General features: G+C 38.8%; 3 protein-coding genes and 2 long non-coding RNA genes across 6 annotated transcripts in view; 3 read left to right on the top strand and 2 right to left on the bottom strand.

Annotated features, from left to right (window-relative positions):
* The first annotated feature begins 1,242 nt into the window (after nt 1-1,242).
* On the top strand, nt 1,243-2,090 carry LOC113470226. The gene is made up of 2 exons (XR_003393357.1): nt 1,243-1,305; nt 1,991-2,090. It is a non-coding gene; the product is annotated as an uncharacterized LOC113470226 (long non-coding RNA).
* A 509-nt stretch (nt 2,091-2,599) lies between these two features.
* LOC113470225 lies at nt 2,600-3,270 on the bottom strand. Its single transcript, XR_003393356.1, has 2 exons — nt 2,919-3,270; nt 2,600-2,664 (listed from the first exon to the last, which is right to left on the bottom strand). It is a non-coding gene; the product is annotated as an uncharacterized LOC113470225 (long non-coding RNA).
* A 165-nt stretch (nt 3,271-3,435) lies between these two features.
* Nucleotides 3,436-6,051, top strand: LOC103515958. Of its 2 annotated transcripts, none has more exons than XM_008480901.3 (4): nt 3,436-3,784; nt 4,106-4,349; nt 4,672-4,856; nt 5,649-6,051. In XM_008480901.3, the coding sequence occupies exons 1-4, from the start codon at nt 3,585-3,587 to the stop codon at nt 5,731-5,733; spliced, it is 714 nt and encodes a 237-aa protein (XP_008479123.1). In that variant the 5' UTR covers nt 3,436-3,584; the 3' UTR covers nt 5,734-6,051. The 2 variants fall into 2 exon arrangements, with proteins under 2 accessions (XP_008479123.1, XP_026684294.1); XM_026828493.1 differs by lacking the exon at nt 3,436-3,784 and adding an exon at nt 3,838-3,991.
* Nucleotides 6,052-6,990: 939 nt separating this feature from the next.
* LOC103515954 (V-type proton ATPase subunit G) overlaps nt 6,991-15,193 on the top strand; it is a 17,228-nt gene continuing 9,025 nt past the window's right edge. The window contains exons 1-4 of the mRNA XM_008480899.3: nt 6,991-7,180; nt 8,392-8,492; nt 8,989-9,087; nt 9,337-9,412. Coding sequence (XP_008479121.1) covers nt 7,099-7,180; nt 8,392-8,492; nt 8,989-9,087; nt 9,337-9,411 — 357 coding nt within the window. The 5' untranslated portion in view covers nt 6,991-7,098 and the 3' untranslated portion in view covers nt 9,412. The remainder of the gene's footprint in view (nt 7,181-8,391; nt 8,493-8,988; nt 9,088-9,336; nt 9,413-15,193) is intronic.
* LOC103515956 (protein LTV1 homolog) overlaps nt 10,048-15,193 on the bottom strand; it is a gene marked incomplete at its 5' end in the record, with an annotated part of 9,671 nt that continues 4,525 nt past the window's right edge. Inside the window, 1 exon segment of the mRNA XM_017446878.2 lies at nt 10,048-10,782. Coding sequence (XP_017302367.1) covers nt 10,736-10,782 — 47 coding nt within the window.

Here is a 15,193-nt window from a genome sequence, read left to right as displayed (position 1 = left end):
ACTATGACCAAAAAACTACTAAAAATCGACCCATGGCCAAAACGGGTGGGTCAATTTACATGAAGTTTGTAAGTAAGATAGTTGTCTTGCCTTTTAGTAAGTAAAGGTATCCTGAGAACCGATTTTTCAAAACTCGCAGTGGTGCTCAAATTAGGGGCGAAAACGAATAAAAGTATAATATGGTGCCAAAATAGTATGGCCAGGTAAAACGGTACAGTACGGTACGTTACGGTCAGGTAAGGTATGGTACGATACGGCACGGTACGGTTAGGGTCAGTCAAGTACGGTCAGGTACAATTAAGTACGGTACGATATGGTACGATAGTCAAGCCTCAACTATCGATAGCGTTCGATAGTCAAAACTATCGATAGTTATCGATAGTGCTATCGATAGTTCTCCTCCTCTATCGCATGCTGCTATTTTTTCCCAACTTCACTCAGGCTGGGTGCTCTTTTCTCGAATATGGTACAAAAAAAAAAAAAAACTTTTATTGTACCTACCTAATTTTTTTTCAAGAAGTTTGATAGAGGGAACTGCAACTGCTAGGATATCTTATCGTCCCGAAATCGAAGAGAGAAGGACGACAGGATAGGAAAAAGCCAGCTGTTCCGAGAACGAACCCTTATTTATCCTTTCAGGATAAAATCCACCGCGGGTTGGAATCGAACCCGCAGCCTAGCGCTTACAAGGCAGACGCGCTACGCGCTACCAACCAAGCCAACTAGGCCGCCGGTAGGTACTTACTTTGAAGTTTGAATTTGAACTTCTGCAGCAAAAGATTCAGCGCAGTTCTGCCGCTTGAGCTGCAGCGCGGTGGGAGGACTGGGAGGCGGGAAATGCGGGAATGAATTTTTTTACGATAGGTAACTCGGATTGCCACGTCGACTTTTAGTGGCGATTCTGGTTCTGATGATATCAGACCGTCTGACCCGCGTTGACGCGTTATAATAGGAAATGTTTCGTACGAACCTTTTTACTTTTTTTTAAGAAAATCGGAGATCGGACTAAATTTTTTTAAAATTTCAACCGTCACTGGTCACCTGATTTCTGATTGGTTGATTTCAAACTTTTCAGCCAATCAGATTGCTTCATCCAAGAATACAAGAGTTAAACCTAAATGTCTTAAACCGAATTAAAAGTCAGTAATCCGGCATTATTCATCCATCATGCTGGAATTAATAAATTAATCAATAATCAATTAATCATGCAACATGCTGACCCAAAATGAACAGTGTCTCTAGGAATCCAACAGTTGTTGGCAGCAGAAAAGAGAGCAGCGGAGAAAGTCGCGGAGGCCAAGAAAAGTAAGTTTTTCCAACCACCTCTGCCATTTCACTTTAGCAATCACTTGCCCCTGTAGCTACTATAACAATCATCATTCTGAGTTGTAATGACATAAAATAGTGCTTTTTTATACTACTGGACTAAGGCTGAAAAGCCCATTACCCCAGCAGTAGACTAGTACTATCACTATGGTCAAAGTCAGAAAAAAATTGACAAAATAATTTCATGTTTTGACTAGGTGTGAACCCACACCCTTGACCAAGGCTCGTCAAAACTTCTACTCAAGTTCATTATGTCCATGATTGCTATTTAGTTAGGTGAGCATCAATCCTGTATTGTTGGCATCCTGGCTACCTCAGGCTGGGTGAGGTTAATATGAAAAGGTAGTTGGCATAAAGTCCGTCATCAAATGTAGGGTAAAATCCCAAACCAAAGCCGTCTCCATTAGTTTTCCTAGAAATACATAGAGCCCTTTGCTTGTAACTCTGTTATCATGTTAAGGTGGTCTCTTCTTGATCTCTTATATGCCACATTCATTTTAAAGAATGATAGGTATGTACTATGTTTTCACTTGATAAAACATAGTATATACCTATCATTCTTTATCATGTTACTTGACATAGTAACCCGTTTCCAGAACATTCATTTTAGTTTAGAACTATTGTACTGTTCTTAGAATTCTAATATTTTTCTTTCTGTTTCCAGGGAAAGCAAGAAGATTGAAGCAAGCCAAGGAAGAGGCCCAAGAAGACATTGAGAAGTACAGACAGGAAAGAGAGAAAATCTTCCGAGAATATGAAGCTAAAGTAAGTCATTGTAATATTGTACTAATTATCAAGGCTGCAGCCAACTATTTCATGTTCTAGTGTCCTACAATGCTCCCCTATGTATGTAGCCTGTGAAGTATCTCCCAATGTATCATGTACTCCCCATCCGTGGCACAAGCTCCGGCTTTTACAGATGGGTATACCATTTGTTAACAATTTATTTTGATGAGAGAATTGTTCTGAAAAACCAATAAATGGAAACTTATAAAATAAATAATAAATAAATAAATGTGGCCCTCATACAGATGGAAGTTGGAAATCCCTGGTCCATAATCTCTCTCAAGCTAAAGTAACCTCCTCTGCAAGGTTTTGTCTGAAGGATGCCCCTATCACCCCTATGGATCAAAGTGGATTGACTGACAGCACACAGAGCAATATGGTTAATAAGTACTTGGTTCAAATTCTTCCTCAGAAAAGTGTTATGGTTTTCAGTGCCATCTGAACATGCTGAGGGGCTGTCTCATCAACAAGCAGTGGATCTTTCTGACTTCGGTGAACCAGATGGAAAGTGATGGCATTCTTTTTGTCGATGAATCTCTTCTTGTTTTTACCCTGAAAACAAAAAATAGTTGTTGAGAATTAGATTTCTTACACAAGGAGATTGGATGTTATGTTGAAAATATTTCAGTATATGAACCAAAGCAATTAAAGATGGATAAATAAGTCTTCTGTAGATCTCTTGTTCATCAGGTGATCCCGGTAGGTACCTACAGGGTTTATTTTCTACCAATAGGTAACTTGTACAATCTATACCTACTTGATTCAGATACATAGGTATCCCTAAAATTGCATGAATTTTTACTTACCATTTTCTCAGGAAATTTCCAACAAAGATGTACCTATCTAAAGTTTTTTTTTACTACTCCAGAGTGTACAATTCTAGGAAAATTGTCTCAGCGTCTTGGCTAGATCCTCTCTCCGGAGGAGCTGTGCTTCAATGAATGAGTGTTCCAGGGACTGGTGTCGGGTGTCGACCACTGTCAGGTGCTCTGCCTAATAAGAATAAAAGATCACAAGAAGGACAAAGTCAAAGAATAATACTTTAACTTCTCTTAAGTTCTTTTTCTTTTCACCTTTTCACTTTTCTCATGTCTCATCTCATGTGCTCTTTGCAGTTAGCAGTCTTTGCTCTTTTTTTTATCACCAACTGTTTCAGGTTTGAGAACACAGCCCGATTTCGCAAGAACTTCCCCTACTTTTGTACCTAAAATACGAACTGCAAATGAGAAATGTGGAGGATAATCGATTATCCGATTCGATATCGATATATCGCTATTGGATTTGTAAAACGATTTTGTAAACAAACCACTTTTTTTGATTTTTTAACGGTTTTGGACACTTTTGACTTTTGGAAAGCAGCAAGCAGGAAGAAAAGGAAAGAGTAAAATATTTCTAATGAAAACTTGAATAAAAAGTGCCCAATTTTAAACGAAAAGTGTTTCATTCCTCTTATCTCAAGCTATCCTTTCAAAATGAACATGAATCGCAGAGCCCGGAACATCAGTAACATAAGTATTGTGAAAGACCTTGTAAAGGAAAAGAAGAAACCCATTAAAAAAGTGTTGTCCAAAACTAAAACTTCTGTGGAAAATTTCCAGTCTTTCAAAAGACTGAGTGACGATCTTGATCCTACACCTGAGTGCGAAAAAGAAAATGTAGTCGTCAAAAGGAGGTAAGTGAAAATAGCACTTTCTAGGCAGCTTCCATAACACACATGTTTGATTGTAGATACCTGGATAATATATAGTTTGATAACCTTGAGACCTGTTATTTGAGACCACACCCTTCAGAAATACAGGCCATTAGCCTATCAGCAGACAGGAGGTCCCTGTTCCAGAAAAAAAAACTAACTTTGAATCTCACTTTGCATGGCTATTAGGTAAATACGTAATTGTAAGTAATGGTGACATCAAAATATTTGCAAAGAGCAAAGTTGCTTTCAGACAGGCATAACCAGCATTTTAATGAAATTTTCCTCCCTTTTAATTTTTAGGAAACTTCAAGATAAGTTCGACGATGAATGTCCATACTCCTTGTCTTCCACAATCCAATCAAACACATCACAAATCTCCAAGCGCAAATCAAATTCCAACAACAGTTGGTTCAATTCCACCCTGCTCTCCAACATTTCCATGAATCAGTTTCACCAGTCGAGAGGAAAACTTGTTAGCAATAGTAAAACTAAATTTACTAAATCCATGACAAACTTGCAAACTACTTTAGGCTCTTGGAAACAGGTGAGTTTATCAAATTGTCCATTCCCCCCTCAACCATATCTTCTGAGAAACAAAAAAGTTTGAAGATTAACATGACTAGAGACCATCACCCCAGTGTATGGCAGAAAAAACAATAACCTTTCATTATTCTGTCATCACCATTTGGCTACAGTTGAAGCAGCTACAGCAACAACTCTGTCATGCATTTGGACATTGGACTTTTTGGTAAGATCAGCTGTTTGACTGCTGGCCTAGGAGATAATTTATTGAACTGAGCTCATTTCATTTTGTAAAATAAAAACATATCTCCCCACCTATTAAATTCAATTTTTTGTCTGTTCAGAAGCTGAGAAGTTCAACTCGTCGGAGGTATCAGTTGACTGAATCACCCAGTCCCTGTACTCCATCACCGATCACTCCCAAGCGAATATTGGGAAGAACTCCTACTAAACTGTACAGCCCGTTCAATATTGAAACTCCACCATCTAGTAGATATACACACAGCTTGGTGATGACTCCGAATACTGAGTAAGTATGGAAATGGAACATATGTGGTCCAGTGTTAAATATTTGGAAGAAAAAAATGGGTTTAATATCACTGTATAGCCAGCCTAGTTAGCTTGGTTGGTAGTGCATCTGCCTTGTAATACACACAGCTTGGTGATGACTCCGAATACTGAGTAAGTATGGAAATGGAACATATGTGGTCCAGTGTTAAATATTTGGAAGAAAAAATGGGTTTAATATCACTGTATAGCCAGCTTAGTTGGCTTGGTTGGTAGTGGATCTGCCTTGTAAGTGCTAGGGGTCGATTTCCGCCCGGGGCGGATTTTATCCTGAACAGATAATGTTCGTTCTCGGAATGGCTGGCTTTCTCCTATCCAGTCTTCCTCTCTTTGATTTCGGGATGATAAGACTTTAGCAGTTACAGTTCCCTCTGTCAAACCTCTTTTAGTGATGGATTTCATTTGCAAGTCGCGCGTCTACGCTTTCAAAGTGCGGCGGGTTTGATCATAAGTGGACATTTCTCAGACATTTTTTCAAATCCTGAACAGATAATGTTCGTTCTCGGAATGGCTGGCTTTCTCCTATCCTGTCTTCCTTCTCTCTTTGATTTCGGGACGATAAGACTTTAGCAGTTACAGTTCCCTCTATCAAATCTCTTTTAGTGATGGATTTTAATTTGCAAGTCGCGCGTCTACGCTTTCAAAGTGCGGCGGGTTTGATCATAAGTGGACATTTCTCACACATTTTTTCAACAAGCAACAAATAAAAAGGTTTCATTTTCTCACTTTCTTTAATTTTCTTCTTCTCTTACAGGTCAGACATGATTGATGGCTTCAATTTGTGTCGAATAACGCGGTTGGGAATCAAACAGAAAATCGACCAATGTCTTCCATACTAGTTGTCAGCACCGTAGTGTATGGTAACTATGATCATAATGGTATTACTTACCATTTATATTAATATGAGTACAACTACCCTGTCCTAAATGTATGTAATTTTGTTCTCGGAACGGCTGGTTTACTCCTATTCAGTCTTCCTTCTCTAAGGATTCTGCCCCACGAGCGACTCTGTACCTCCCTCTACTTGGTTTTTTCTTTACGTGCAGAAAATAAACATACCGTTTGTCAATACTTTTTCTATATGTGGAGTAAAAAGTAAGGCCGACCATTCACAACTAAGGAGTGGGGAGAATGTAGTCTTGAACCCAGGGGGAAAATGTATAAGATCCAAAAAGAAAAGGCCAAGTTAGAGGTAAATTTGTACATGAATTTATTTACATTTTATCATTATCATACAAAATGTAAAAAGGTTAAAACTTGTGACTAGATTTATAAGTACCTATCTATCTACATATATGACTTCATAATATTCACACATCAACTTGAATTGGCGTTCAATAGGTTACAAATGATTTAATGGGACCGACGCGACGAAGTCGTTTTCTTCATCTAATCTTTATAATGAAACTGTAATTTCTAAACAAATAACATTGTACATTAACCTTTCCCACTAAATAACGACAAAAACCTATGTTAGGTCTCGGTGGTGTAGTGGTCAAGGCACTCGCCTGGTAAACAGGAGGGTATGTACCTATAGTTATACTTCTATACCTGCCTCGGTGGTGTAGTGGTCAAGGCGCTCGCCTGGTAAACAGGAGGGCGTGGTAAACCATACCCAAACCTGCCTCGGTGGTATAGTGGTCAAGGCGCTCGCCTGGTAAACAGGAGGGCGTGGGTTCAATCCAGCCGAGGTATGGAATTTTATCCTCATATAATTTGAGAATTTGACCACAATAATAGTAGTAGCCTACTGCTGGAGTAAAGGGACTGTTCAGTCCTATGCGAGCAGTATAAATAAGCACTATTACTTATTATTATTATGTTAGAAGCAGCACTAGCAGCTTATTATGGACCTGCTTGATTTAGTATACGTTTTTTATATCGATTTTAATATTATTAATTTGTATCATTAAAAAAAAAAGTATTGACAGTGTCTCTTACCTTAGAATAATTAGTTCACATTTCTAGCTCAGGCACTCACGGCCGGAAGTTGGATGTTAAATTTCAGAGTAGGGAATTGGGGATGCATATCAGAGGGGCGAAAATCGGATTAGTCAACTTGGAGCTCCCCAATTATTTTCTGCGCATGCGCATTTCACTAGAAAATTTGGGGTGGTGTTTCTTCTTGTTGGGTGTTGGTTGTCTTATCAATTTTTATCAAATTCTTGGAAAAACTTTCATTTCAAGCTAAATCTCCTTTGAAAATGGCAAGTCAAACCCAAGGAATCCAACAGTTGTTGGCAGCAGAAAAGAGAGCAGCGGAGAAAGTCGCGGAGGCCAAGAAAAGTAAGTTTTCCCAACCACCTCTGGCATTTCACTTTAGCAATCACTTGCCCCTGTAGCTTCTATAACAATCATCATTCTGAGTTGTAATGACATAAAATAGTGCATTTTTTATACTACTGGACTAAGGCTGAAAAGCCCATCACCCCAGCAGTAGACTACTACTATCACTATGGTCAGTCAGAAAAAATTTTGACAAAATAATTTCATGTTTTAACTAGGTGTGAACCCACACCCTTGACCAAGGCTCGTCAAAACTTCTACTCAAGTTCATAATGTCCATGATTGCTATTTAGTTAGGTGAGCATCAATCCTGTATTGTTGGCATCCTGGCTACCCCAGGCTGGGTGAGGTTAAAATGAAAAGGTAGTTGGCATAAAGTACGTCATCAAATGTAGGGTAAAATCCCAAACCAAAGCCGTCTCTGTTAGTTTTCCTAGAAATACATAGAGCCCTTTGCTTGTAACTCTGTTATTATGTTAAGGTGGTCTCTTCTTGATCTCTTATATGCCACATTCATTTTAGTTTAGAACTATTGTACTGTTGTTAGAATTCTAATATTTTCTCCCCATCTACAACAGAACAGGAATTTTCGTTTTGTTCAACGTAGTAAAATTTTCACATTTCTCGTCAGATGTACAAAACTTGTTTGCGCTTTTCTCCCCCCCCTTTTTTTGTTTCATTGTTAATAGGTGATTCCATATTTTATTGACAGATTCGCCAATGATAAGACTGACAAAATTTCAATGAAAACAGGACTATTGACCCGAAACGTTTGAAAACGGGAGAACAATAAGGTACAGGGTATAGGCCAACCTAGAGTCCTTATCTCCTTATACCCATAACATACGTTCGTACCACTTCCCCCCGAAAGACGCTTTATGTAGCCACTTTTATCGCACGTATGTAATAGTAAAACTTGCCCCCTTTGTTTCCAGCAACCCACAACAACCGTTCCCGTGGACTCGTTCCCGATTGGCGTCTGGCAAAACCCATCGGGCGACTCACCACACTCACCGTCTTCAAATCACACCACCGAGCCGCGTTACTTGGCCGGGCGAAAGCACACCTTCCCCACCCAAGATGAGAGCAGCCGAGTCCGCGAATCCCAGGCGGGCAGAAGCACCTCCTACGCGCCCCGAAAGAAACATTCATTTTAGTTTAGAACTATTGTACTGTTCTTAGAATTCTAATATTTTTCTTTCTGTTTCCAGGGAAAGCAAGAAGATTGAAGCAAGCCAAGGAAGAGGCCCAAGAAGACATTGAGAAGTACAGACAGGAAAGAGAGAAAATCTTCCGAGAATATGAAGCTAAAGTAAGTCAGTGTAATATTGTACTATCAAGGCTGCAGCCAACTATTTCATGTTCTAGTGTCCTACAATGCTCCCCTACGTTTAGCCTGTGAAGTATCTCCCAATGTATCATGTACTCCCCATCCGTGGCACAAGCTCTGGCTTTTACGGATGGGTATACCATTTGTTAACAATTTATTTTGATGAGAGAATTGTTCTGAAAAACCAATAAATGGAAACTTATAAAATAAATAATAAATAAATAAATGTGGCCCTCATACACATGGAAGTTGGAAATCCCTGGTCCATAATCTCTCTCAAGCTAAAGTAACCGCCTCTGCAAGGTTTTGTCTGAAGGATGCCCCTATCACCCCTATGGATCAAAGTGGATTGACTGACAGCACAAAGAGCAATATGGTTAATAAGTACTTGATTCAAATTCTTCCTCAGAAAAGTGTTATGGTTTTCACTGCCATCTGACAGCAAAATTTAAATTATTGTTATTCTTTTTCCCCACAGTTCATGGGATCAAGGGATGATGTGGCTGCCAAGATCGAGTCCGACACCAAACTGAAAATTGATGAGATGAACAAAGCTGTTGAAAACAACAAGGAAAATGTAAGCATCCTAGAAAATGCCTTAATGTTAGGCAGTTCAAGTTTATAGCCTAAATTTCATAACACACCTAGTTATGTCTCTTTCCTTTAATAGAGAAGCATAGAATTGTGATGCTAAAATAAAAAATTGAACAGCAAAATTGCTTTTTACTTAGTACCTTTATTACTGAATTGGTCAGTAGTAGTTCCTATCTCAACAGTTTTATATTGTGCAACTTCATTACTTAAATATTTTTGTATTCTATTTCAGGTTATCAGGAAAGTATTGGACTTGGTGTATGACATCAAGCCAGAACTGCACAAGAATTTCAGAGCTGCCAAGTAAGGGAACTCCATCTTCATCCTTCTGTTCATTCATCCACATACATTTTAATCTAGCTCTTGAATTCTTTGAGCTTGAGCACAATAATTTCCACTTGGAGAGAGAATATGGGGTGTGAGACTTCCCCTTTGGGGCATCAGTGTATTAGAAGCTAGAGTTTAATGTGTGGTTAGAAAATTTATCTGTGTCTCTTAAACATTCCTTTACTTTCTATTACATAAAGTCTTTTTGTTTGAAATTTAGAATAGTTGTTGGTACATTAGTTGGTGCGACTGTGAGATAAAACATGAGATCCGTAATACTTTATTCTACTTTCTTGGAGTTCTAATGTCATTTATCTACCAAGGTCTTCAGTGACAGTGTGGCTATGAAGCAGTTCTCACAACACTCTTTTATTGCAAGTTATAAGCTTAGCCAAGGCTATGACCTGGTATTTTTTCACAGAAGTGGCTGGTGTCAGAAAGAAGAGAGAAAAAAAAAGGAGGCTAAGCTTGTAATTGGGGGGCTAGACTACACATAATAAAATTTTACAACCAGTTCCCCATGGATCACTGATGTTAAGCACCATTTCACATCATTGGTATCTGGATGGGTCACCATATGAGGAATTGCATGCTGCTGGCTTTTCCCAGCCCCACTCATTGTTTTTTTTTTTTTTTTTTTTTTTTCTCAAGACAAGCTTGTAAGCTATTTTTCTTAAATGTCATTGCAATGGCAAGCATTGACTAAAAACTTGGACTTCAATTTTTAGACATCCCACCACGTATGCCATTCATTGTCAAAATAAGTTCTTAAATTACAAATTAAATTATGCATTTTGTTGATTAAACATGGTTCTGTTTTCATTTTATTTTCCATTAGAATGAAAAGCAGTTTTTATCAGATAAAAGAGAACCAACAAGTGAAAAAGTCAACAAAGGAAGAATAAAAATCTTTATTGCAATATCAAAGATGTAAAGGAATAATTAATAACAAAAAGAAGTTGAACATTTCTTGAAAAAATTAGTGGTAGATGCTGAGCCCTAGATATAAAGCAATGTTCACGTAATGCTGATCACTTGATCAATATTGCCTGGAATCCATATAAAGTAGAACAAAGGACTTTGGTGGGAAAAAACTTCAGAGTATGGACTCAACATCACCTAACTATAGTGTGGTCACTGTTAAAGATACAACAGCAATAACTTTAAAGGTAATTAATTCTTCTCATTTCAAGCTCATGATTTTATAAACAGGAGATAACACCAAGGCAGTCTTGTCTTCTTATGCCAAATTAATGCCAGTTTCTCATTGTCTTATGACAGATGAATGCCAATCTCCCGTGTTCTTATGCCAGATGTATACCAGGAGCATGGACTTTCTTGTTGATAAATTCTTTTGGGGGGGGGGGCGGACAGCCCCCCCTTAAATACGGCCCTGGTTCCAATGGTTCACAGAACACAGAAGTTAAGCAACGCGCGTGCTTGGTATCCGGATCCGTCACTATCTGGACAATCGCATGCTGCTATTTTTTCCCAACTTCACTCAGGCTGGGTGCTCTTTTCTCGAATATGGTACCTACCTATTTTTTTTCAAGAAGTTTGATAGAGGGAACTGCAACTGCTAGGGTCTTATCGTCCCGAAATCGAAGAGAGAAGGACGACAGGATAGGAAAAAGCCAGCTGTTCCGAGAACGAACCCTTATCCTTTCAGGATAAAATCCACCCCGGGTTGGAATCGAACCCGCAGCCTAGCGCTTACAAGGCAGACGCGCTACCAACCAAGCCAACTAGGCCGCCGGTACTTACTTTGAATTTGAACTTCTGCAGCAAATAAAGACTTGAGAATTCAACCCAAAGATTCAGCGCAGTTCTGCCGCTTGAGCTGCAGCGCGGTGGGAGGCGGGTAGGCGGGAATGAATTTTTTTACGATAACTATACCTACCTACCTACCTACCTATACGTTTCAGGTTTCGGATTGCCACGGTCGACTTTTAGTGGCGATTCTAGTTCTGATATCAGACCGTCTGACCCGCGTTGACGCGTTATAATAGGAAATGTTTCGTACGAACCTTTCAACCTTTTTACTTTTTTTTTTTAAGAAAATCGGAGATCGAACTAAATTTTTTTAAAATTTCAACCGTCACTGGTCACTGTCATCAGTGTTGCCAGATTTCATTTTGATCAGAAACTAACGTACTGCAAACGGCAAACCGTAAATTAGAAACCCTATTTTCTGCGCATGCGCATTTCACTAGAAAATTTGGGGTGGTGTTTCTTCTTGTTGGGTGTTGGTTGTCTTATCAATTTTTATCAAACTCTTCGAAAAACTTTCATTTCGAGCTAAATCTCCTTTGAAAATGGCAAGTCAAACGCAAGGAATCCAACAGTTGTTGGCAGCAGAAAAGAGAGCAGCGGAGAAAGTCGCGGAGGCCAAGAAAAGTAAGTTTTTCCAACCACCTCTGGCATTTCACTTTAGCAATCACTTGCCCCTGTAGCTACTATACCAATCATCATTCTGAGTTGTAATGACATAAAATAGTGCTTTTTTTATACTACTGGACTAAGGCTGAAAAGCCCATTACCCCAGCAGTAGACTACTACTATCACTATGGTCAAAGTCAGAAAAAAAATTGACAAAATAATTTCATGTTTTGACTAGGTGTGAACCCACACCCTTGACCAAGGCTCGTCAAAACTTCTACTCAAGTTCATAATGTCCATGATTGCTATTTAATTAGGTGACCATCTGAGCATCAATCCTGTATTGTTGGCATCCTGGCTACCCCAGGCTGGGTGAGGTTAATATGAAAAGGTAGTTGGCATAAAGTCTGTCATCAAAAAATGTAGGGTAAAATCATAAACCAAAGCTGTCTCCAGTTTGGTAGACACGGACGTGATAGGGATGCCGGTCTTCGGATTGATTTTGATTTTGTTAGTCTGAAAAGTACAACATAAAGAAGGATCTTGAGACTTCATGGAAATCAATCCGGAAGAATGGAAGCAAGTGGCTCAGGAAAGAGGAGAATGGGCAGCTGCTGTGACACAGGCATATGGTCGATAAGGCAGCAGCCAAGGATAAGTAAGTAGTGTGAAAAGAGAAGGGTAGAAATAGTAGTTCGGTAAAACGTAGAGCTTCGAAAATTTCCACATGGGAGCTCAGAATGAGCCTAAAAACTAATGAGAAAATTTGCACGTGTTTTATTTGAAAAAAAAAAAAAAAAATGTTTTATTTCGAATCAAATAAATTTTATAGGTACAAAATTACGGGCTTTTTAAACAAATTATTCTCTTCCCCTTGTACGTATTATAGCACTTGCAAGGCAGACGCGCTGAGCTACTCTCTAAGGCCTAAGCCAGTCTAATGGAAACTAGAACTAGGCTGACTACTGACACTACTGACGACCTTATGCTTTACCTTGGGCTCTGTAATGAGGGTGGGGTGATTGTAAATGTTGGAGTACGTAGACAGAATAGACTCGCAGTCCCACTTCTCCTTCTCCCGAATCACCATCTTCTCGAATTCATCCTCACTGCTATCCTCCGTATCAGACTCCTCGGCTATTCGACCACAGCGATTAATACCAGTGTTCTCGGTGCTAAATTTTTCCTGGAAAGAAAAGGAGCAAATGAAGGCGGGGAGGATTAAAAAAAAAATCTAAAAATGTTTGAGGAGAAGAAGAAGACAAAACTATAACAACTGAAGTTTTATCATCCCAAATTCAAACATAGATTGACTATTTACAATCACATTTTCAAACTGGGATACTTTGTCAAGTACATAGCATTAAAACCATGTAATAAATTATAATAAGTAAAAGATGAAAAGTACTTTGTCTTCACCTGTGTTAATAATTATTAATTACAAACAGACACCATGTAACCCCTAGATAGGGCTGATTGAGAGGTTGACGAAAAACGCCGACCCTGTCTGAACACGTCAAAAGCCAAGTAAGAAGAATATTGTAGTTACCTACAATATGTTGTACTCACCACTTGTCGTTCCTTCTCAAACTCCTCGGCCTTTACTAAATCCATGACAAACTTGCAAACTACTTTAGGCTCTTGGAAACAGGTGAGTTTATCAAATTGTCCATTCCCCCCTCAACCATGTCTTCTGAGAAACAAAAAAGTTTGAAGATTAACATGACTAGAGACCATCACCCCAGTGTATGGCAGAAAAAACGATAACCTTTCATTATTCTGTCATCACCATTTGGCTATAGTTGAAGCAGCTACAGCAACAGCTCTGTCATGCATTTGGACTTTTTGGTAAGATCAAACATTGACTGCTGGCCTAGGAGATAATTTATTGAACTGAGCTCATTTCATTTTGTAAAATAAAAACGTATCTCCCCACCTATTAAATTCAATTTTTTCCTCGATGTCTTCACACTCCAGAGCACCTATCTCTGTGTCATCGTATTTGGCAAACATCTGAAAAGAGATAGATGGTTTTATTTGCTTTTAAATTTAAACATTAAAGTGGGACTTTAATGTGATAACTTCTATTTTTTTTCTTCTTTTTTTTTCATAAAAAAAACTACTGTAGGTTCTTATTATTTTCGTGTCCGTGAGCTAGGTATGGGTATCTATCTCACGGTGTTGGAAGGATTGGAGGTTTAGAACCCCTTTGGATGCCCAGAAGCAATATCTGGGCTTGTTCCATGTCCTTACAGATAATTTCATAGAACGAACTGTAACTTACATACATGTGACTACTCTAAGTAATTAGTGTAATTAACCAGAAGTAAAAAGCACAACTACAAGTTCTTGATGCAAGAGTACAAAAAAAAAAAAAAAAAAAAAAAAAACTCCCCTGTTCAAATGTAATACCCAAATAGCCCAGATTCTCCTTCCTGGCCTCAGACCTGACTGCGACCTAAACCTAGGCTATTAACATCGGCGACTACCTACTTCCTAAAACTGATACCTACCCCTGGGTTTGTCTCAGTGAACCTCCTACTGAACAGACGTAACCGGTTTACCTTTACCTCCCACTTCAAAAAGAGGAAGACAGAAGGAGAGGTGGGAAACTAACAAGAAGGAGGAAGGAAGGAGGAAAAGAAAAAAAGAGGAAGAATAAGAGAAAGAAACAACAAAGAAAACACCAAAGTAAGCAAGAAGAAATTAATTTAAATAAATAAACCGCCCAGTATGTTTGGGCATCATCCATGTTTTAATGGCAAGTTGCTTCTTGGTGGTCACTTTTTCTTGTTCATGTTTTTGTTTTCCGATTTTTTATTTCTTTTATTAAGAAACGGAGGCGACGAATTTCAAAAATCACTACCAACGCAAACTTCAGAGGTGTAAATTATTATGTAAAAAATCACTACTAACTACCTATAACTATTTTTTTTATGAAACTTGGGGAGGTAAACCATTGTTAGATTGGTGGAGTGTAATTGGAGTGGGTCCGGACTCACCCCGGCCCTTTTCGGTCGTCGGCGTACGTTAACGAAGTATACCGACTGGGTAGGTCTAATGGTTACTACACTTTACCCACGAATTGTAGTCACTAGGTACCCCTTGACCAACATTTTAAAATAATTTTAAGAGTACGATTTACAAAGAGGAGATATCTTTACCCACTAAAGCTTCCACTATACATACTTCTGTGGGTGTCCCCTACCTACTACGTGTTAAGTCTTACTAATGCTTCTGTACTCGTCCACTAAAAACTACTACTTTGCCACTATACTAAAACTACTCTTACCTAACTTCCCGACTTCTACAAGTCCATTCCTTTCTCTGGGTTTAGTTCCCAAGTGGCTCATAAAAGGGTACAGTTCAAGACACTAAATTCT

This window comes from Diaphorina citri, unplaced genomic scaffold (assembly GCF_000475195.1).
Source record: "Diaphorina citri unplaced genomic scaffold, Diaci psyllid genome assembly version 1.1 scaffold1450, whole genome shotgun sequence".
Lineage (NCBI taxonomy): Eukaryota > Metazoa > Arthropoda > Insecta > Hemiptera > Psyllidae > Diaphorina > Diaphorina citri.
This window is presented reverse-complemented; position numbering and strand designations above follow the sequence as displayed.